This window comes from Poecilia formosa, unplaced genomic scaffold (genome assembly GCF_000485575.1).
Source record: "Poecilia formosa unplaced genomic scaffold, Poecilia_formosa-5.1.2 Scaffold374, whole genome shotgun sequence".
Taxonomy (NCBI): Eukaryota; Metazoa; Chordata; class Actinopteri; order Cyprinodontiformes; family Poeciliidae; genus Poecilia; species Poecilia formosa.
The window spans coordinates 475215-495788 of NW_006800313.1; the positions used below are offsets into that span (position 1 = coordinate 475215).

The 20574-nt window shown below is 48.9% G+C and overlaps 3 protein-coding genes and 1 long non-coding RNA gene across 9 annotated transcripts; 2 read left to right on the forward strand and 2 right to left on the reverse strand.

Annotated features, from left to right (window-relative positions):
* The first annotated feature begins 317 nt into the window (after positions 1-317).
* Positions 318-2950, forward strand: LOC103154125 (tubulin alpha chain). Its single transcript, XM_007575305.2, has 4 exons — positions 318-420; positions 1259-1481; positions 1569-1717; positions 1914-2950. Exons 1-4 carry the CDS (start codon positions 418-420, stop codon positions 2886-2888), a joined length of 1350 nt encoding a protein of 449 aa, XP_007575367.1. The 5' UTR covers positions 318-417; the 3' UTR covers positions 2889-2950.
* A 56-nt stretch (positions 2951-3006) lies between these two features.
* On the reverse strand, positions 3007-12145 carry LOC103154127 (receptor-type tyrosine-protein phosphatase-like N). 3 transcript variants are annotated; one of them, XM_007575308.2, is made up of 22 exons: positions 11976-12110; positions 10040-10090; positions 8642-8752; positions 8394-8511; positions 8189-8321; positions 7849-8122; positions 7567-7671; positions 7458-7495; positions 7171-7310; positions 6905-6975; positions 6658-6722; positions 6378-6590; positions 5831-6115; positions 5193-5340; positions 5052-5125; positions 4881-4958; positions 4612-4731; positions 4362-4528; positions 4184-4237; positions 4048-4112; positions 3903-3976; positions 3007-3370 (listed from the first exon to the last, which is right to left on the reverse strand). In XM_007575308.2, exons 1-22 carry the CDS (start codon positions 12052-12054, stop codon positions 3299-3301), a joined length of 2535 nt encoding a protein of 844 aa, XP_007575370.1. In that variant the 5' UTR covers positions 12055-12110; the 3' UTR covers positions 3007-3298. The 3 variants fall into 3 exon arrangements, with proteins under 3 accessions (XP_007575370.1, XP_016517938.1, XP_016517937.1); XM_016662452.1 differs by having other exon boundaries at positions 3299-3370; positions 8189-8303; positions 11976-12145; XM_016662451.1 differs by having other exon boundaries at positions 3299-3370; positions 7458-7492; positions 11976-12145.
* Positions 12146-13436: 1291 nt separating this feature from the next.
* On the reverse strand, positions 13437-20113 carry dnpep (aspartyl aminopeptidase). Of its 4 annotated transcripts, none has more exons than XM_016662459.1 (16): positions 20007-20084; positions 19727-19756; positions 19529-19613; positions 17700-17788; positions 17522-17635; positions 17332-17457; positions 16589-16713; positions 16407-16491; positions 16220-16327; positions 15586-15663; positions 15435-15515; positions 15205-15365; positions 14980-15019; positions 14804-14905; positions 14210-14377; positions 13546-13596 (listed from the first exon to the last, which is right to left on the reverse strand). In XM_016662459.1, the coding sequence occupies exons 3-16, from the start codon at positions 19602-19604 to the stop codon at positions 13546-13548; spliced, it is 1404 nt and encodes a 467-aa protein (XP_016517945.1). In that variant the 5' UTR covers positions 19605-19613; positions 19727-19756; positions 20007-20084. The 4 variants fall into 4 exon arrangements, with proteins under 4 accessions (XP_007575368.1, XP_016517945.1, XP_016517946.1 ...); XM_016662460.1 differs by lacking the exon at positions 20007-20084 and adding an exon at positions 19863-19994; XM_007575306.2 differs by lacking the exon at positions 19727-19756 and having other exon boundaries at positions 13437-13596; positions 20007-20113.
* On the forward strand, positions 13572-13998 carry LOC107833371 (uncharacterized). Its single transcript, XR_001659110.1, has 2 exons — positions 13572-13645; positions 13677-13998. It is a non-coding gene; the product is annotated as an uncharacterized LOC107833371 (long non-coding RNA).
* Positions 20114-20574: the final 461 nt, after the last annotated feature.

Consider the following 20574-nt stretch of genomic DNA (forward strand, 5'->3'; position numbering starts at 1 on the left):
ACACTAAGAAAAAATATTCTCAAAACTTTTAAAATAAAGTCGAAATGATATGACAATAAAGTCATAATATTATGACTTTATTCTCAAAATACAGTGACTTGTATTATTACGACTTTATTCTTGTAATGTTATAACTTTAGTCTTTATTCTAGAAATATTACGACTTTATCTCGTCATTTTATTTTTCTTGGTATGACTGTAGTACTCTGTTGTACTCATAGACATAAATACGTCTATGGTTGTACTTGTGACATTAGTTTATCTGCTTCCGGTAATCTCCCGCCTTCAGCAGGTTCAAACCGCTCGTAGCCCCGCCCCCTGTGAGCCTTTATAAGCGAGCGGCTCTCCTGCTGCGTCACACACTGCTTCCAACTGCCGATCCTTGAACGTCGGAGAGAAGGAGACAGACATCTCAAAATGGTGAGTAAACCGCTTAAAACTCGCATTTATATCGTAAAAGACGCATCTAAAGAGAGAAAAAGTTGTTGAAATGTTTTAAACAAATGTGTAAGTCACACTTCATCCGTGTTCTCTACAACATTTTTTTCCATTAATTGACGTCGAACAAGGCCATGTTGGCGCAGATTAAAAAGATCACAGTTTCACAGTTTACACTTCAGTTTTATAATCCTTTAGCCAGTCAGTGCTTTCACATATTCCGTTTAGTTATTTTAAATAAACTCGGGTCATTTTTAAATGTATTTTAGCTAAAGGAGTTCTGGGCGGTAACTTTTAAATGTGAGGCGGACAGATAACGCCCTGCGGGTCCGTGGACGTTACATTGGGGGTGGGGCAGGAGCGCGGCTTCCTGCCTGCGTCGATGGGGCTTTTCCCTTTTTCTCCATGATGTGAGGGGTAATAAACACTCATATGACCCAGTTGGATCAAGATCCAACTGGTCTGCATTGAGACACCTGAGGGCGGAAACTACGTCACTGCTCCTGGGATGGTGCGTTCAAGGTGCATTCTGTAATCCGATGATTAAACGGAGGAGTTAAAGCTTTGAAACGACGGAGAACATCTAGAAAATAGTCTGGATAAGTAGGTGTAGGAAGTAATTTTGTAATCTGGTTTCCTGATTAGGAAATGTGGCTGAACTTTACTAAAATCTCCTTAATGAGTTCACGATGCAGCATCTGCTAACGCTATATGTTTACTGATAGAGTTCCTCTTAAAGGGCCGGTGTGCTGCTCAGCTATTTATCATACCTAAAGTCAGAAACCATTAAGCCTGATCACTTTTCTCCTCTTCTCCATAGCGTGAGTGTATTTCTATGCATGTGGGCCAGGCCGGTGCCCAGATGGGCAATGCATGCTGGGAGCTCTACTGCCTGGAGCACGGCATCCAACCGGACGGCCAGATGCCCAGTGACAAGACGATCGGAGGGGGAGACGACTCCTTCAACACGTTCTTCAGTGAGACGGGGTCTGGGAAGCACGTCCCCAGAGCCATCTTTGTGGATCTGGAGCCCACCGTGATTGGTCAGTGCTGCCTGGAAACGCAGCGGCTTAAACATGGAAACATGTTCAGAAAACATGGCTGACGCTGAAGGTTTTTCCCTCCAACAGATGAAGTCCGTACAGGAATGTACCGGCAGCTCTTCCATCCTGAACAGCTGATCACCGGCAAGGAGGACGCAGCCAACAACTACGCCAGGGGTCACTACACTGTCGGCAAGGAGATCATCGACCTGGTTCTGGACAGGACACGCAAACTGGTGGGTCAGGGTTTTGTTGGCTTCAGGGGTCAAGGTCTCAGTGGGTCGAGGTGTGGTAGAGATAATGCCTGGCTGGGTCAAGGGGTCATGGTCTGGTTGGACTGAGTTACAGTTGGGTTGAGGCCTGGCTGTATTACAGTCTTGTTGCGTGGCATCAGAGTCTCCTCCTGACGTTCTGGGTGTGTTTTGCTTTCAGGCTGACCAGTGCACCGGTCTGCAGGGCTTCCTGATCTTCCACTCGTTCGGTGGGGGAACCGGCTCTGGCTTCACCTCTCTGCTGATGGAGCGTCTCTCTGTGGACTATGGAAAGAAGTCCAAGCTGGAGTTTGCCGTGTACCCGGCTCCCCAGGTGTCCACAGCGGTGGTGGAGCCGTACAACTCCATCCTGACCACCCACACCACCCTGGAGCACTCGGACTGCGCCTTCATGGTGGACAATGAGGCCATCTACGACATCTGCCGCCGCAACCTGGACATCGAGCGCCCCACCTACACCAACCTGAACCGCCTCATCGGCCAGATCGTGTCGTCCATCACGGCGTCGCTGCGCTTCGACGGCGCGCTCAACGTGGACCTGACAGAGTTCCAGACCAACCTGGTGCCGTACCCTCGCATCCACTTCCCCCTGGCCACCTATGCGCCCGTCATCTCGGCCGAGAAGGCCTACCACGAGCAGCTGTCGGTGGCCGACATCACCAACGCCTGCTTCGAGCCCGCCAACCAGATGGTGAAGTGCGACCCTCGCCACGGTAAGTACATGGCCTGCTGCCTGCTGTACCGTGGCGACGTGGTGCCCAAAGACGTCAACTCGGCCATCGCCACCATCAAGACCAAGCGCTCCATCCAGTTCGTGGACTGGTGCCCCACTGGCTTCAAGGTGGGCATCAACTACCAGCCGCCCACCGTGGTGCCAGGTGGAGACCTGGCCAAGGTGCAGCGCGCCGTCTGCATGCTCAGCAACACCACGGCCATCGCCGAGGCCTGGGCACGCCTTGACCACAAGTTCGACCTGATGTACGCCAAGCGAGCCTTCGTCCACTGGTACGTGGGCGAGGGCATGGAGGAGGGCGAGTTCTCGGAGGCGCGGGAAGACATGGCCGCCCTGGAGAAGGACTACGAGGAGGTGGGGACGGACAGCGTTGGCGATGAAGACGAGGGGGAGGAGTACTGAACGCACCGACTTGATTTATCATGTTTGTGCCTTAAAATTAATAAAGTTGATCTGAAACCTGATTGGTTGAGTCATTTACACAGGAAGTCACACAGCTGCTGCAACACAAACAGATTTATTTAAAGTCACACTTACAAAATCAGATTTATTTTTATAGTTTTCTCTTGCTGGAGGTTAACACTACATAGACAGGAAATGCACAGGGGGGGCGGGGTCCATGAGCAGCAGAGAAAACCTGGAGCGGATCCGCCTCTGCAGGTTCAGCTACAACACAACGCCAGCTGTCTGGGTGGGTAAAGCTTGTGGTGCATTCACTTGCACATTTCACGCAGGTTCTCCTGAATGCTCCTGAACACATCGCCTAGATCATCCTGAGTCGGTGCCGGGGGTCATCTGGGGTCGTCCAGGGGTCACTGGGGTAATGCCTTGAGGATGGCGTTCACCTCCTCTGCAACTGCTGTCAGAGCAAACTCAAACTGGTCCTGGAGAGGAAGACAGGATGGTGGTGCTCATGTCCCTAACAAACTTTTACCTCCTGGGACAAAACTCAGTCAGTACAAACTAATGAAGGGCCATGAAATGTTTCACTTTATTCTGCACATGACATTAAAATGAGGAATGAGCATAAAAATATAAACTAAGTTTATTTCTGTAAACAATATCCTCCAGTTTGTGTCCTCAAGCAGAATTTGGGTCACTCATTCAAGCTTTATTTAATGAGTTCACTATGAAACTTTGTTTTGTACTTGAAGTATTTAGAATATTTTAATTTTTAGTGTGTGGGGCCACAAGGGGCCCCGGGCGGCTCCTTGCACCAAACACTGGGTCAGTTCCATCTGCCACCAGCAGGTGGCGGCGTAGCTCAGCTTTACGCCTTTCAGAGCTGAGAAGCATTAGAAACCAGAACAAGAATCTGCTCTAGAAACGATTAGTTTTAAGTTTTGGGGGTTTAAAGTGTGCTTAGTAAAACTGGGCTACTGTTTGGTGTATCAGGGTGGTCCGGTTCGGACTCACCTTGGTGCGGACCATCCCGGGCCGCTGGTCCCGGACGTGCTCCAGCGTAGCGGCGATGTCGATCTCCTTGACGCCTGCGGGGAACCAGAATCAGTCGGTCAGTGACTGGAGCAGCAGTCGCCGCCTCACCCCACATCTACTGCACCTTTAGCCATGCGGTTCAGAACCATGTCGATCAGGATGTACGTCCCGGTCCGCCCAGTGCCGTCGCTATGGAAACACAGGAAAAGCGAATCAGAAACAGTCCCTTGGTTGTAACACCTGGGATCAGCTGATTGTACCTGCAGTGAACGATGATGGGGCAGGAGCGTCCGCGGTAGCATTTATTCACCTTCCTGACAGAGAAACAGGACACGTTAGGGATTCATACCCAGCATTGTCTCTGTAGCTATGAAAACAAGTCCAAATAATCCATAAAGATCCCAGGTTGAGACCAAAGCAGACGGGAAGCTGCAGTACCTGCGGAAGTCCAGCAGGGGGCGCGTGGAGGTGGGGATTCCCTGCGCTGGCCAGCTGAGGAAGTGGAACTGCGTGAGCGTGCGCGTCTCCTGCGTCTGCACGTTCTTCAGGTAGAAACTGCGCACCAGGAAGTCGTTACACCAGATGTGCTCCGACACCAGGTTCACCTGGAGGAGGAGGGAGAGGGGGGAGTCACACCTGGACACCAGGACACCTGTCCAACCTGGACACCTGTCCAACCTCCACCCACCTCGTAGATGTGGTAGAGGGAGGAGCCTTCATCTGGCCAGTAGCGGTCACACTGCTTCTCCCCATCCTCCACCAGAGCAGTCATCATCACAATCACTGTGCAGCCATTCTCCCAAACCATCTGCACACACACACACACACACACACGCACACACACACACACACACACACACAGCCGCCATGTTTGTTACTGACGAAGCAGGCAGCAGCCATATTTGTTACTGATGAAGCGGGCAGCAGCCATGACACCTGCTTCCCCTCTGAACTCACCTGCCAGAAGTCAGAGATGGTGTGTGGCAAGGGGCCCTGGGTTGCGATGTAGGCCGGCATCCTGGGGTCATGTTCAATCTGCAGGTCGCAAGGAGGTCAGGAAGAGGTCAAGCAGAGGTCAGCTCCCGACCAGAACCATCAGAACCAGGCTGTGGGTCTGAGTGGACTTACGATGGTGCTGGCGTTGACGTAGTCGGAGCGAGATGGGTTGCTGTCGGCCTTCAGCTTCACCCTGGAGTGGTCATCTGCAGAACATGTGACCGGTTAGGTTCTGGTTCTACCGGCCCGGTGTCAGTGTGTGGAGTAACTCACAGGGAACCGAGTCGGGGCAGCGGTTCTTCTTGGCGTTGGCGTCGCTCTGGGCCACGGAGACGGCGCTGGGTTCTGCCTGGTAGGAGCAGAGAGCGGCCCACTCCTTCAGCAGCCGGTCCTTGTTCCGCAGGTGGTCCTCCATGTAGGCCTGGGGAGCCAGAGGGACCGGGTCAGACTGGGTCACCAAATGATTTACTGTTTCTCTTCTATAACTGATTCCTCATGGAGTTCATTATATTTTCTAACTGTAGTTTTTAAACTTTTGTTCAAAGCCAATCTGTTAATTCCTCCATAATCCCAGTTTTATTATTATAGATTCAGGCAGATTAAATAATATGCCATTCTGTAAAGATATGTAGCTCAAACCTGGGATATGAATATGGCTGAATATTCCATGTTATTCACTGGCAGTGACGTCACCATGACGCCCACAGCTCCAGTTAGCAAACCTTCATCTATTGTAGCTGGATGTGGGCGGAGCCTAAAGGCGGAGCTGCAGCACAGCAGAGAGGAAGGGGGCGGAGTCTGACCCAAAGCTGCTGCATGTCCTCCCGTTGAACATTATGTTTGTGTTTGACCTTTTGACCCAGTCTGCTGTGATTTGACTAGAACACAGTGTGGTGTTGTGCGGTCCTGACCAGGATCATGTGACCCGTTGAGATGTCCATGTTGGCCTGCGCCGGCTCCTCGCACCAGGACGGCGTGCTGCTGTGGGAGCTGGGACTGGGCTGGGCGCCGTCGCTGAACTGGGACGACACGCTGCTCACCCTGGAGTCTGGTCCGACTCCGCCTGCCACGCCGGCCCCGCCCACCGCGCCGGCCCCAGCCCCCGTCGCGCTGCCGGCCCCGCCCACCGCGCCCAGGGCGGCGGCCTCCAGCCGGCCAAAGGCGCCTTTGGAGGCCATGTGCTGCCGACACAGATCCTGGTGACAACGTTAGCATGTTACAATGATACATTTATCAATACATCTGGAGCAATAATGACCAATAATCACCGATTAATCAACTTATCATCTAATTCAGTAATTGATTAATCACTAAAAACGCAGGAACTCCAAACTTCCTGATATGAATCTTTCCCTTCTGGATCCAGCTGGTTCTCCCAGGATCCCTCAGCACCACATTCTCTCCTTTGTTTCTCCAGGTAATGGATTCACCATCACCTACAGGTGGGCGGAGCCTCACCTGGTACTCCTGGTGGGTGAAGCTGCCGCCGTCCGGGCCCAGGCCAAGCTTCTTGGCAGCCAGGCGGTGGGCGTGGCGCCGCAGGCAGGCAATGGTCATGGCCGCCACCAGGATGCCGCCGATGCACGCCATGGACACCAGCGTGGCAAACACCCAGCGGGAGCCGGGCTGGACTCTGGTCGCCAGGGGCAATGATGACTTCCCCTCTTCCGTCTGCACAAACCCAGAATCCTCAGCGCTCATCATCAGAACCTTAACAGAACCAGGTTTCAGGTCTCACCTGTTCGGCGCCGCTCTGGAGAACCTTTAGACCGGTCTCAGGCTCCAGAAAGTTCTGCCCTGCAACTGAAGACATCATCCAGGTGTCAACAGGAAGAACTGCACTAATTGGCTGAACGGCTCAGATGGCCTCCTGTCTCTAAGCCCCGCCTCTTTTCTGACTCGAAGTCCCACCTCTTTTCTGACAGTAAGCCCCGCCTCCTGTCTTTAAGCCCCACTGCTTGCCTGTAAGCCCCGCCTCCTCTCACCTGGTTGGTGTGCAACCGTCAGGTTCCTGGAGTTGGGTCTGGTTCTGAAGGTGACGGCCGGTTCGACCGCGCTGCAGAGGAGAACTGGGTCAGAATCCTCAGATCATCATCATATTGATCTGTTATTATTATTATTAGGACTGACATGTTTTTGCCCAGGGCGGCAGGGCAGATGGGGCGTCCAGAGGAAGAACGCTCTGGTTGTCATGACGAACACACTCTGACATGTGATTGGCTGATGCGACAGGAAGTAGAAGCTGCCGTACCTCTGATTGGTGTGTCCGGACAGCTTAGCTACGCCTTCTGCGTCCTGATTGGCTGGCTCCTTCTGTCCTCCAGGTGGCCTGGCGGTTGGGGGCGGAGCCTCCTGGAGAGCCGCTTTATATGCCATTAAGGCCTCTGTGAGCTGATTGGTGGAGAGAGACGTATCACCTTCCACTAGTTGCCATGGTGATGCCCTCTCTGAGGCCAGTCTCCGTGCCATTCTGCACCGACACAGTAACTAAAGCTAAATGAGCCCAGACCCGGTTCTGATTGGACAAGCAGGACTCACCTTCTGCTTGGCTGCTGCGCCGTCTCCCAGGCGATCTGCTGGAAGACAACAGACATTACTGACCTTTTACCCCTGACTCCTGGCCTCTGACTGCAGGCTGCTCACTGACCTGCGCTCTGCTGGGGGACAGAGGACGAGTCCAACCGCTGGTCCTGCCACACTGCAGACGGGTCCAAACCGTCCAGAAGCAGAGACAGTCTGCGCAGGGAGCGCCCTGGAGACACAGAGATAGGAAACTACAGGAAACTACAGACTGATAAACTACAGACTGATAAAAAAAATACTGATAAGCTACAGGAAAACTATGGGTAGAACTCCAGACTGAACTACAGAAATATTAAAAACTCCAGATAAACTCCAGACTGGTGTGAGAGCCAGTCTATCAGCAGACCGTCCAGTCCTGACAGGACATCCAGCTCCTGCTTCTTGAGCTGAGGATCCTGGGAGTTGTAGTCCTGGTTGTAGTCCAGAGGGATGTCCAGGTCAGGCAGCAGGGAGGAGCCGGCGGCCGGCGCCCCCCGGTGACGAGGCAGTGCAGGCGAGGAGGACAGGTAGAGGGACAGCAGGTCCTGCAGCAGCAGCCGGTCCCGGTCCAGAGCGTCGCCCCGCTGGAAGGTCGGGTTCTGGTCCAGGGACTTGAGGGAGCGCTGCTCCTGGTTCTGGTTCTGCAGCACAGACAGTGGGTCAGCTCCTGCTACCGCCACCGGGGGGTGAGGCGAGCCTGCTCTTACCTGATGGTATGGGTCCAAAACCAGGTAGTCCAGGTACTGCTGCATCAGCTCGGGTTCTGCTGGACCTCCAGGGTCCGGTTCTGTCTGAGGGGCCGGGCCCAGCAGCCTGGAGGACCTGGGGAACCAAACGGACCTGGGTCGACTCGTTAACGGGTCTCTTAACGGTTCTGACTTGTTATTAGACTCATTAACGGGTTCTCCTTACGGTTTGGGAGGGTTCTCCTCCGGGTCCATGTCCGGGTCCAGATCCGGGTCGGTGGTAGGAACCCGGCTCAGCTCCCGGCTGATGATGGACTGGGTCAGCTCGTCATTCCAGGTCAGACCTGGAGGTCACATGACAGTGTAACTGGCTGAGACCTTGTTTACTCTGCTGAGGCTTCAATCATATGCTCTGCCGCCTGGTGGGCGGGACCTAACTCCGCCGCAGTGGATGGGGCCTACAGTCAGACTCACCCTGAACCATCAGGTCCTTCAGGATTTCCTGCAGCCGCAGCAGAACCGGGCTGGAGACTCGGTACCGGACCGGCTTCTGGTCTGGAGCGCCGCACTGGCCAAACAGGCCGTCTGGACGGGACGACACACAAGGTCAGGCTGGTTCTGAAGGACAACCCAGAGGAAGCCCCCAGCATGATGCTGCCACCTCCATGCCCTCTGTTTGGTGCTGAACTGGTTTGACTGGGTCAGCTAATCGCTGCAGAAACTGTAAATGATTCACCAGCATCTCAAACTGTCGCCATGGTTACATGCTGACACTCAGACACAGGTTTACTTTTAGCATGAACCCATTTGCACTGATCATTAGCTTTGTAACCATAGCAACAGCAGAGTCAGGTCTGCTGCAGGCTGAGCTGACTAGCTGACTCACCACCACCAACATGAAGGAGACTCCGGCTGCTGATGTCACTGTTGTCATGGAGATGGACAGGCACAACAGCGACTGGCTGAGACCTAGTTTACTCTGCTGAGGCTTCAGTCATATGCTCTGCTTTGTTAAACATTAGCTTCGTTAGCTACTAGCTTCATTAGCTTTTAGCTTCATTAGCTACTAGCTTCATTAGCTTCTAGCTTTGTTAGCTTTTAGATGCACTAGCAACTAGCTTCCTTAGCTTCATTAGCTACTAGCTTCATTAGAAACTAGCTTCATTAGCTTCCTTAGCTTCTAGCTTCATAAGCAACTAGCTTCATTAGCTTGTAGCTTTGCTAGCTACTAGCTTTAGTAGAAACTAGCTTCTTTAGCTTCATTAGCTACTAGCTTCATTAGGTTCATTAGCTACTAGCTTTGTTAGCTTCTAGATTCATTAGCAACTAGCTTCCTTAGCTTCATTAGCTTCTAGCTTCATAAGCTACTAGCTTCATTAGCTACTAGCTTCATTAGCTTCTAGCTTTGTTAGCTACTGGCTTCATTAGAAACTAGCTTCTTTGGCTTCTAGCTTTGTTAGCTACTAGCTTTTTTAGAAACTAGCTTCTTTAGCTTCCTTAGCTTCATTAGCTACTAGTTTCCTACAGAGAAGAGCAAAAACCTGAAAACAATCAACAATATAATACATATTAAATTGTCGTCTTTCTTCCAGTCAGGAAAAGTTTTCTCTGTGTTTTTTTTTTTCTTGCTGACTAAATGTTCATGAATTAACATTTGGGTTTTCTAAATGCAGTAAATGATGTTAGATCAGCATTAGGATTTCTCTCTGGAATGTTCTCCTGTCTTTCCCCTTCTGAAGAGTTGCTAACAGAAGCTGGCCTTGGTCTGCTGGAGTCCACAGAAGTAATCAATATCTTCCTATAATCTGCTTCGGATTGGTCTGGATTTAATCTGTTATATTTCAGTATTTATTGATATTAATTTAAACTCACCGTCGCTGCAGAGCTGACCTCTGGGACAGATCTTCTTCTCAAACAAACAACCTGCAAAAATCAGAAAAACATTTAAATCAAAGTTTAAATCAAAGTTTGGGTTTCATTTTCCTCTCATAAATATCACCATGGAAACCAGGTGAGGCCACATTTCACCACGACCTGCTGATGTATGATGTCACAGTGATGACATCATCTAAATGTTTTTCAATTGGAATCAGAGCGGAAACGCCTCAGGTCTCCATGGCAACCCTCTGTCTGCTTCCTTCTGGGAATCTCCCCAAAGCGAGACAGCTGGTCGCCATGGCAACGTCCGTTTCCAGCAGCTCCAGTTGGACTCAATCAGCGCTCTGTTATCGACTAATCGAGCCTGATGAAGTCCGGAGGGACTGATCAGCTTTAACGTGTTGTCAGTGACATTTATTCTGAAAGTCCAGATCTTCCTGTTTCTGCTCTCAGGTTTTAAAACCATAAAGTTATGATGGCTGCATCATATAAACAGGAACAACCTGACACTGACAAGTGCTGAGTCGGTGGTTGCTATGGCAACTCCCGCCTCGCTGGACACTTATCCTGAAACAAATAGTAGCTGCCTTAAAACCAGAATAAATCTGAATATTTATCCCAGAATGAGAGGAAGGACGTTCAGGTGAGACACATGGACGTTTTACCTGCAGGTCCTTCATCAGTTAGAGACAAATAAACTGAAAATAAACAGAAATACATCAAAATAAAAGATCAGAGCAGAAAACTGCAACTTCCTGTGAGCGGCTCAACATGAAGGCAGAGCTGTTCTTCCTGCTGTTTGTTCTGATTTAAATCTGCAGTTCATTAAACGCTCCGTCAGTCAATGTAGTCACAAGGAAATGAGTTGGATAACCTGAAGAGAAAACACTGTGCTTTTATAAACAATGTGTTTATAATCAAACCCAGATAGTTTATTTCATTTAATTTAGTAAATTAACAGCTCTGAATTTGGCTGAACCTAACCACTAACCTGTCTAAAAGTATTGATTAATAAACATTAACACATAATCAGTTAATCTGTGATTGATTAATGAAGAAATGAGAAACAATCTAAAACACGGTGGAGACACTGATATGAAAATATAACCGGAAATGTGTCTGATTGTAAACTAAAGATGGTATGTTGGGATGGTTCACTCTGACTAGTATTTAGGATCTCAGTTTATTCCTCATGATCATTAATATGAACGCCAACATGTCGCTTCAGCTCCACATGTCATTTTATGGAATAAACTACAGAATAACTAGAGATGTTTTCTCATGTTTAACAGGAGCTGAAGGTCAGAATCATTAATCAATAACCAATCACCGGGTCAGGCCTGACGCTGTCCATGGTGCTGAAACATCATCAGCTATGACTCATAACTGCGTGACGTATGTTTCACCAACCCGCAACACAAACACGCATTTCAAAGCTGCTGCGGGATCTGAAGCTGCGGGAAGATGAGGATTTCCTGGAATCAGAAACTGGGACCAGAAACTGGGACCGGTTCAGATCTGGCTTCAGTTTCCAGTAGCTCCGGGAAATCCTTCTGGTTTTATAGAAATTACCCATTCAGTCAGTCAGAGATGGTTTCCATTAATAATAATAATAATAATAATAATAATAATAATAATAATAATGTTTTCTGGGAGCAGTTTCTGTTCTTCAATCCGTCCAACTCTCTGAGTTTCTGCTTCCCTTCGGATCCTCACAAACAGATTCAGATGCTGGTCAGTGATGGCGCCACAGCAGACTGGGTTTCATGCCGGGTCCAGTTCTGGTTCCGACTGACATTAATCCAGTTTCATCCAGAATAAAAGCAAACAACTTCCAGAGAAACAAAGTGTCACGTTTCATTAGTCCAACTCTCTCCAGGCGGCCAGTCATCCACATCACGGACCGAACCGGCGCCGGGCCGGGTCTTACCGTGTCGGGCGGCCGAGCAGAGGCGGCAGGAGGCGGTGAGGAGGAGGCAGAGGGCGGCGCAGAGCCGCGGAGACATCATGGCAGCTCCGGTAGACCCGGTAGATCCGGCAGGAGGAAGCTGCTGCGCTTAGCTGCTCCACATGTCTGAGGAAGAGGAGGAGGAGGAAGAACAGCCAGCAGGGGGCGCAACAGCTACAGCTAAAGAAAGATTGATTTATAAAAGAAATTATTTTAGTATCAATAAGGCAGAAAATGACAATATGACCAATTTAACACTCAGGTTTATATTTACATTCTTCATTTCAGTGATGATGCATTTATACCTGATCTGCCAGCAGGTTCATAACACGCACGCACACACACACAGCTGCTCCTCCCTTCAACCTCACAGTAAAAACTTCAGAACAAATTGAAATCATCTGAATCCCTTTCGGAGCGTCTGCTAAAACTAAACATCATAACTGAAAACACGGTGGTGGCAGCATCATGCTGTGGGATCCTGTGATGGTTTGCAAGTATTGATTTAAAATCTAACTGGGAAAATATCTGAACTATGGGAACTATGGGAGCTGTGAATGGACATTCAGTTTCCAGGATAAAGTGGATTATTGCAGAAGCTGCAGGTCTCTGTCCCTCCCTACCCCACCCAATGCTGCAGTCTTGGCAGCCTGCTGCATGTCTCTGAGCCAGCAGACCACTGGCTGCAGCAGCCCACTGGTATAAAGGAATTTAAAGGTGGCAAATTTAAGGAATGTATTAATAAGAAAAGACACACAAGACTCTGGTCCTTCATTTGCTCATGGACCAAACGAGAGATTTTAATGCACATCTGTGGAACCAGAACATCACATTTACATTGTTACAGAAATCCAAAATCTCTCTCCTTCAATTTCTGACATCAGTTTTTTATACAGTTCCAGCTCTGTGTATTGGGAAGCTTTGACCAATAGCGTTACCAGACTTCATTGCGCAGCAATTCTGGCTCCGTTCACACTGGACGTGTGTTTGGAAGTTCCAAGAACTATGGGGTTGACCTGGAATCAAATCTGCTCCATCAGAAGAACTATTTAGTTGTTTGTTTCTTTATTTGTCCAAACAGAGATTCTTCCCTAAGTCTTGGGCTCCAGCCCTGTTCCTTCGCAGGCGATCAAGGGAAAAGACGGGTGCCAGAACTTTCTTGCACAACAGCTCAAACTAACATCTTTCCTCTGTTTGATTGTTACTCCACATCTCTCCAAATATGAATTCCTTCCTGACTTCTAGGTCAGATTGACCCAGGCCATTTGACACAGTACATTTCTTTTAGGTTAAAACATATCTTAGTGCAAACTGGTCACAAAATAATTTTTAACTATTAATATAATTATATTCCTCTACACTGGCTGCAGCGTCACCTCAACCTCCAGCTGCTAAGGAGGAAGGAACAGAAAACAACTAAAATAAAAACAAACCAGACTCTGATCCAGATTGATCAACTTTATTTCTGAAGCTGATTAATAAAATCTTTCTGATAAAATCACAGTGACTTCCTGTCATCAACAGGAAGTAGAGAGCCGAGGTCGTCCTGTCCTCAGTCGACGACCAGCGAGTTCCTGATGGACGGAAACAGCTCAAAGAAACCCTGGGGACCAAGCAGACAGGAAGTGGAGGTCAAACCACAGGAAGTGGAGGTAAACCACAGAAAAACCACAGGAAATTGAGGTAAAACAACAGGAAGTGAAGGTAAACAACAGGGAATGGATATAAAAGCCACAAGAAGTGGAGATGAACCTCCATCAGGACACTCTGAGTGACTCAGAGCTGAGTGAGGATCTCCATCTGCCGAGAGATGAGCAGTAAATGGGAGGCCATGGTTGTTTACGTCTGTTTCCCAGACGACGGCTGGTTGTTTAACACAAACACAGGCTGACTGCCGGTCATGTGATCATCAGCGGTTCAGCTAAACCAGCTGCTCCGAGTCTGAAACTCCTTCATCCTCTGACTACCAGGCAGTCAGTGGCAGGAAAACATCCAGAAGACAAAACACAGTCAGGTGTGAAAACTGTGAAATGCTCCTGCAGCCATGAGAGGCATGGAAACATCTCTGAGTCTGGAGCGGGTTTGTTTGGGAGATTAGACATGTTTAATAAAGGTTATTTACAGAGTTACTATGGCAACACCATGAAGTCAAAATGGCTGCTGAGCTTTCAGCTGCTTAACCCAGAGACTGGTCACCTTGGACAGGTTGGCATTACCTTGAACAGGGTGGTGCTCTGCAGCACGCTGGAGGTGCAGCACATCTCCCGGATGGAGTGCATGGCCAGCTGCGGCGCTCCAATGTCGACCACGGGAACGCCAAGCCGCGCCGCCAGGATGGGGCCGATGGTGGTCCCACAGGGGCTGTCGTTACGCACCATCACATCCTGCAGGGGCCACACAGACAGGAAGTCTTATTCTGAAAGGACTCCAGAGATTTAACATGGGTTAGTTTGTCCTCTAGTGGTCTTTACAGTGAACTGCAGGCAGAAGTTGGCTGAATGATTTAGTTTACCGTTTCAGTCAGTACTATCTTTGCTTCTATGTCTACTTTACTTTATTTAGACCATTCTGGACGCCTGTAGAAAGTGTTAATGAAGTGAGTTCAGTGCAGACACAGAACTATGAGTGTTAGCATGTTAGCATGACTGTTAGCTCCAGCTAGCTCCATACTGGCTCAGATGTTTCAGGATGTTCAGACAAACTGATGTAGATCTGATATAGATGTGACCTGAGATTCATCAGGTTTGAGGCTAACAGGAAGTGGGTGTGGCTAACAGGAAGGGGGTGCGGATAACAGGAAGGGGGCCTACCTGCAGTGGCACGCCGACGCGGCTCGCCACCTCCCGGACCACGCAGGCGGTGACGGCGGTGGTGGCGTAGCGCTGGTTGCTGTTGAACTTGATGACGGGGCCCTGAAAGCAGAGAGTGCTTCAGTAAAAGCTGCTCCAATTGGACGGTGAGACGGCCAATCAGGAGGCAGACTGACCTTATGGAAAGCTGGCCGGTGGTTCTCTTCATGCTTCTCCCTGAGGAAACAAGCACAGCTCCAGGTTAGCAGCTGGTTGGTCCACATTTACCTACCTAACAACAAAGACTGGATCCAGCAGCCCGCAGCATGATGCTGCCTCCGCCAGCAGGATGCTGCCTGAAAGCCTGGTCTGAGCAGAGCGGATCCAGCCGTTGCCGTTGAATGATTCATGAGCAGACTGACGTGTAGTTGGGGTGAACGGCGTGCGCCATGTCGGCACTGATCATGAAGGAGCGTGGCGCCGCCTGCTGGAACGCGCTGGGGTTGCTGGCGGAGGCGGCCAGTCGGCTGAGGATCAGCTCTGTCAGGTTGGACTGCGCTCCTTGGGCGCTCTCTGACCCCACCTGCAGCAGAAGCAGAGGTCACCGAGGGGACAGGGGCCGGGTCAGAGGTCAGAGGTCGGGTGAACTCACCTCCTCGTTGTCGAACAGAGTGATCATCCTGATGTTGGGGTCAGAGGTTAGAGAGTCAGCGCCGCAGGACTCCAGCAGGCCCTGGAAGACAGAGCAGATGGAGGAAACGCTCTGCAGGAGGAGGAGCTGCAGCTGCAGTACTGGTTCTGACCTGCAGGGCGCAGTAGCAGCTGTGCAAGTTGTCCAGACGGGGAGAGAAGATGAACTCCTCGTAGACTCCTCCTAGAGCCTGCAGGGAAACCTGGAGGTCAGAACCTGCTGGTTCACCCGACCAGGACGGGCCGGCCCAAAGCATACACAACATGGGTGCCACGAGGCCGCGGGCGCCACAATACGGCAGAAAATGACTTTCATTTAAATTCTGCTCTAATTCAGCTGCAGAGCAAAAATATATTAAACAAAACGACTAAGAATAATAATACTAGTAGTAATAGCAATAATAATAATAATAATAATAGTAATAATAATATACTTTGTTCCTGCAGACAACCGAGATACATTCCTGCTGCTTTAGTCATGTAGCAGAATGTAGCATAGCTGCTAGCACAGCTACTCAATATGTAGCTTAGCCATTGCTTTCATTCAGCTGAACCTTCAACGCCCTAATCAAAGGCCGTCTTGCTCACAATGACATTTAGTTTGGCTGTTTTACTCAAAACATTTCAAATATGAAGCAGAAGCAACAGCAGGCGCCAACATGGCGGCCGGCCCGTTTCTGATGGCGCCAACATGGTGGGTTGTGAATGTTTGATCTCCATGGTAACCAACAAGAAGTGCAGACTCACCGCCGGCTGCGTGTCGACCAGACAGAGCTCGAAGTCCAGCAGAGAGTCTGGCTGAACGCCCAGCTCTGAACACAGAACCCTGACCAGGGCGGGGTGGTGCTTATCAGCCTGGACACAAACAGAACCAGGATCAGAACCAGGATCAGAACCAGAACCGTGCCAGGCGTCGTGAAGGAACGGGCTTCACCGTGTTGGCGGCAGAGGAAGTGTCTCCAGACGAAGACGACCCGGTCTCCAGCTCCTCTTGGACCGCCGTGCCGAGGATGGGAACCCTGAAACAAACACGGTGCGTTCACTGCAGCTGGGAAATCACAGACACCTCCATGTTCTGGCCTCAGTGCTGCATGTAGATGTGTCCCTGGTGCTCACAGGTGGTTTTCCTTGTTGGGGCCGAAGGAGTCGTTCACATCGCGCTGCAGGTGGATGGCCAGGTGAGGCACCCGGAGCAGAGGGCGGGGCACGTGGATCAGCCGCTGGACCAGTTGCCCCTCGCTCTGCAGAGGAAGAGGAGGAGGAAGAGCAATTCAGCATGGAGGTAAACACTCATCATCTTCACTCTGCAGGAAAAAACTAAAGTTTTACTTTATTTTTTCATTCCTGCAACATTAAGAGAAAAAAACAGGATGATGAAAATATTTTTATTTTAATAAAAGAAAATAGTTTTTAATTATTTTTTTATTAAAAATACTTTCTTTTAATAATTACTTTTTTATTTTCTTTGAAGTTACTTTATTATTATTAAGATAAAATATTTTTATTTATTGTTTTCATAGTAACAGAAAATATAGTTTTCTGCCAGTTGACAGACTGGCGACCTGTCCAGGTGACCCCGCCTCTTGACCGGACAGTTAGCTGGAGAGGCACCAGCAACCCTCCTGACCCCGCTAGGGACAAGGGTATAAGAAAATGGATGGATGGATGAAGAAAATATAGTTTCTTATTCATTTTTTGCTTACTCATGATTATTTTATTTAAATAACAGAAAATCTCATTTCCATTTATTGTTTTTCTTTTTTTATAATTGTTTTTATAAAGAACATTTCTACTGTCAGACATTCACAGTACAGCAGACCAGAGCTCTGGCACCCCCTGCTGCTCTCAGGCTGAACTACCTTCACCATGACGCGGCCGGCCACAGTCAGGTCTCGATCGAACCAGGTGTTCCAGATGCCGCCGCCGTAGCACTCCACGCCCACCTGCAGCACGCCCTGCTTCGTCCTCTTGGAGCGTGGTTTCACCTGCAACAGAAGCAGCTGTAGCACCTGGTGGAGCTAATTGGCTGGGCGGGGTTGGATGTCGTACCCTGAGGCAGGGGCTGTCGGTGTGCGCTCCGATCATGGAGAAGCCATTTCCTGGAAGGTACTTTCCTCCCACGGCGAAAGCGATCAGGCTGGAGAAATTCCTCGTCACAAAATACTGCAGAGGAGATTCTGGTTAGCTTCCACCTGCTAGCTCCCTCTGACCTTTGACCTCGACCCACCTTGCTGGCTGGCTTGATGTCCCACTGCTCCGTCTCCTTCAGCTCGGTGAAGCCGGCCTCCAGGAGGCGCCGCCTGCACTCCTCCACCACTGCAGGAACCACAGAAGAAGAAGCAGCTGTTGCTATGGCGATATATATGGTGAACAGAGAGAGGAAACACTGGGGCCCATCTGTTCCATCGTTATCTTATCCATCCATCCATCCATCCATTTTCTGTACACCCTTGTCCCTATTGGGGTCGGGAGGTGCTGGTGTCTGTCTCCAGCTAACGTTCTGGGCGAGAGGCGGGGTCACCCTGGACGGGTTGACAGTCTGTCGCAGGGCAACACAGAGACAGACAGGACAAACAACCATGCACACACACACTGACACCTAGGGAAAATTTAGAGAGGCCAATTAACCTGACAGTCATGTTTTTGTACTGTGGGAGGAAGCCGGAGTACCCGGAGAGAACCCACCATGCACAGGGAGAACATGCAAACTCCATGCAGAAAGACCCCGGGCTGGGAATCAAACAAGCAAAGCAGAAAGGCAACAGCTCTACCAACTGCACCACTGTGCAGCCCGTTCATTATCTTATCTTGAGCTCAAAGTCACGGCGACCAGAACCGGGTTGGCTTCCTGCTGGCTCAACAGAACCGCTGGTACAGCTACCAGAATGTGGAGCCAGGTCAGAGCAGAATCAGACCGGACCAGAACCAGAACCAGAACAAGTCGGATTAAAAAGAAGCAAACATTTATATTTATAGCCCTAATATTTACGTTAGAGAACTCTAATAACTCTCAGAAACCCATCAGCTGGAACTAAAACCCAACAGGACTTTGGTATGAAACGGGTTCTTCTCCTTTAGAAACAGAATCTAGAAATGTTTTTCTATATCAGTCCAAAACGCTGCAGTTATTCCCCCAGACCTGCAGAAGGCGCCACACGTGGAGTCAGCTGTAAACGGTTCTGAAATTAGAACCACTTTAAGATGGCAGCGCTCTATTAATATTGGGCCGACTCTGACTAGCAGTTAGCATTAGCCTCTATGGCTGCGGCTCTGCTCCAGCCGGAACCAGAACCTCCAGTCTGCTGTTGCTGTTGTTTGGGGTTAAAGGTCAGGTTACTGCTGTCGCCATGGATACGAGAGAAATTTGTTTTAATAAATAAACGTTTCAGTCTCCTCAAACGGCGTTTCCATGTGGAGGTGGAGCAAAACTGTTAAAAAATGTTCTTGGCTGACATCAACTGGAGATTGATGTTCAGAAACCATGACAACCGATTTAACAAACATCATCACCATCATCATCGTATGCAGTTAAATAAATCTGCATTTCCCCCAAAGGGAAGCTAAATGTCTCTGCAGATGGTGATGCTGTGGGCCAGTTGGCTCTCCAGTAGCACTCAGCGTTCCAACTCATCTGCAGAGGCTTCTGACTGAAGACTGCAGCTATATGATGGTCTTATGATGATTATAACACACTAACCTGTCTCCCTAGTCGTACGATTACAGAGACGTTGGAGAACAGGTTTGGATAAAACTTCTCTGCATCCAAAGTCTCATGTTCAACTCCTCTGGATTTGAGGTCAAAGTTCAGGTATTATTTTAGATTTTGAGCTGATAATCCATTAGCAGAGTCTGGCAGCTTCTTGTGAATTAATTACTCTAAAAAGTTCAAAAAGCAGCTATAACGAGTAAGGAAAGTGACAATGACAATAATTATTGATTTTAAAACGGCGCTGAGAATTAAGAAGTGTTTAAATGCAGACATCTCTAAATGGGGTTCAGTGTGACGCTTCTCGGATTATTCCAAATGCTAATCATCGCAGTTTCGCCAGACCTTACCATGATACGGAGAGACTCCTCTGTTGACAAACTGCAGAAACTCCTTGGCTGCTGCCTGCACTGCTTCTTTCTTCATGATTAGAGTCTGAAAAACACCCAATAAAGAGCAATAAAAGTAAAAATCAAAGCTGCGAAGGGTTATCAGATCCGAGTCACGAGCCTCAACTCCGGGGAGATGAAACAGCTTGCAAAACTTACTTTTTAGGGGTAAAATATACAAACTTCCACCTGCAGGACACAACCAGTAAATATAAAGTGGATTAAAACGCTAATAAAAATAAATTTGAGGTTTAAGATAAAAGGAAAAGTGGCGTGCGTCCGATAAAGGAATCACCGGTTAGCTGAGCTGAAAAACAAAGCTACGCTCTCCGAATTTCCTGCTTTTCTTGTTCTGCCGACCAGTCAACTCGACTTTCAGCGATGAAATAACACCTCCCACATAACCCACACATTAGGTAATCATTTTTATAACGCTTACCAGCATGAATTATACTTTCAAAGTCTAAACTCCACCGCAGCGACAGAGGAAAGACGTAAACGACGTTTGCAACCACAGACCGTCAGCGCCACCCAGCGGCCAGGAGGTGACATGGCACTTTATCAGGAGACAAAAACAGATTTCTGATGTTTTTATTTTTTAATCACACTTAATGTTTTAGATCATAAACGAAATTAAAATTTCAAAACAAAGACAACTAAATTAAACAAAAAGGTTAGTTAAAAAGTTTATTATATAATTTATTAATAGAATAATCTGTTCAAGCAAACCGAGCCGCATATGAAACATTTAATTTTCCTCCATGCTGAATCATGAATTAAATGTGATCAGAGTATTTTGGGGGCAAGTTGAAATCTTTTCCCCAGTGCGGTGGACACATCAGGAAGTGCACCATTAAATGGATCAAAATCAAGCAAACAAATGAAAGAAAAAGATTTTAAAATGTCAAATCAAAACCTTCATCTTGAAAGTTTGCTCATTATTTAAGAGAAAATGACCACAAACCCCAGTAATCCTCCTGCTTTGAACATTTCTGTTTATCCTCAGA

Excerpts from the sequence above, each read along its gene's own strand:
- LOC103154125 (XM_007575305.2), top strand. Across the intron at positions 1,482-1,568 it reads TCTGGAGCCCACCGTGATTG|ATGAAGTCCGTACAGGAATG; the intron begins GTCAGTGCTGCC and ends TCCCTCCAACAG. Across the intron at positions 1,718-1,913 it reads TGGACAGGACACGCAAACTG|GCTGACCAGTGCACCGGTCT; the intron begins GTGGGTCAGGGT and ends TTTTGCTTTCAG.
- LOC103154127 (XM_007575308.2), bottom strand. The coding sequence starts at position 12,054 with ATGATGTCTCCGCGGCTCTGCGCCGCCCTCTGCCTCCTCCTCACCGCC. Across the intron at positions 7,672-7,848 it reads TGTCCTGTCAGGACTGGACG|GGCGCTCCCTGCGCAGACTG; the intron begins GTCTGCTGATAG and ends CTGTGTCTCCAG. Across the intron at positions 6,591-6,657 it reads TCCAGAGCGGCGCCGAACAG|ACGGAAGAGGGGAAGTCATC; the intron begins GTGAGACCTGAA and ends GGGTTTGTGCAG.
- dnpep (XM_007575306.2), bottom strand. Across the intron at positions 16,492-16,588 it reads CCCAACAAGGAAAACCACCT|GGTTCCCATCCTCGGCACGG; the intron begins GTGAGCACCAGG and ends TGTTTGTTTCAG. Across the intron at positions 15,664-16,219 it reads TGGTCGACACGCAGCCGGCG|GCTCTAGGAGGAGTCTACGA; the intron begins GTGAGTCTGCAC and ends GTTTCCCTGCAG.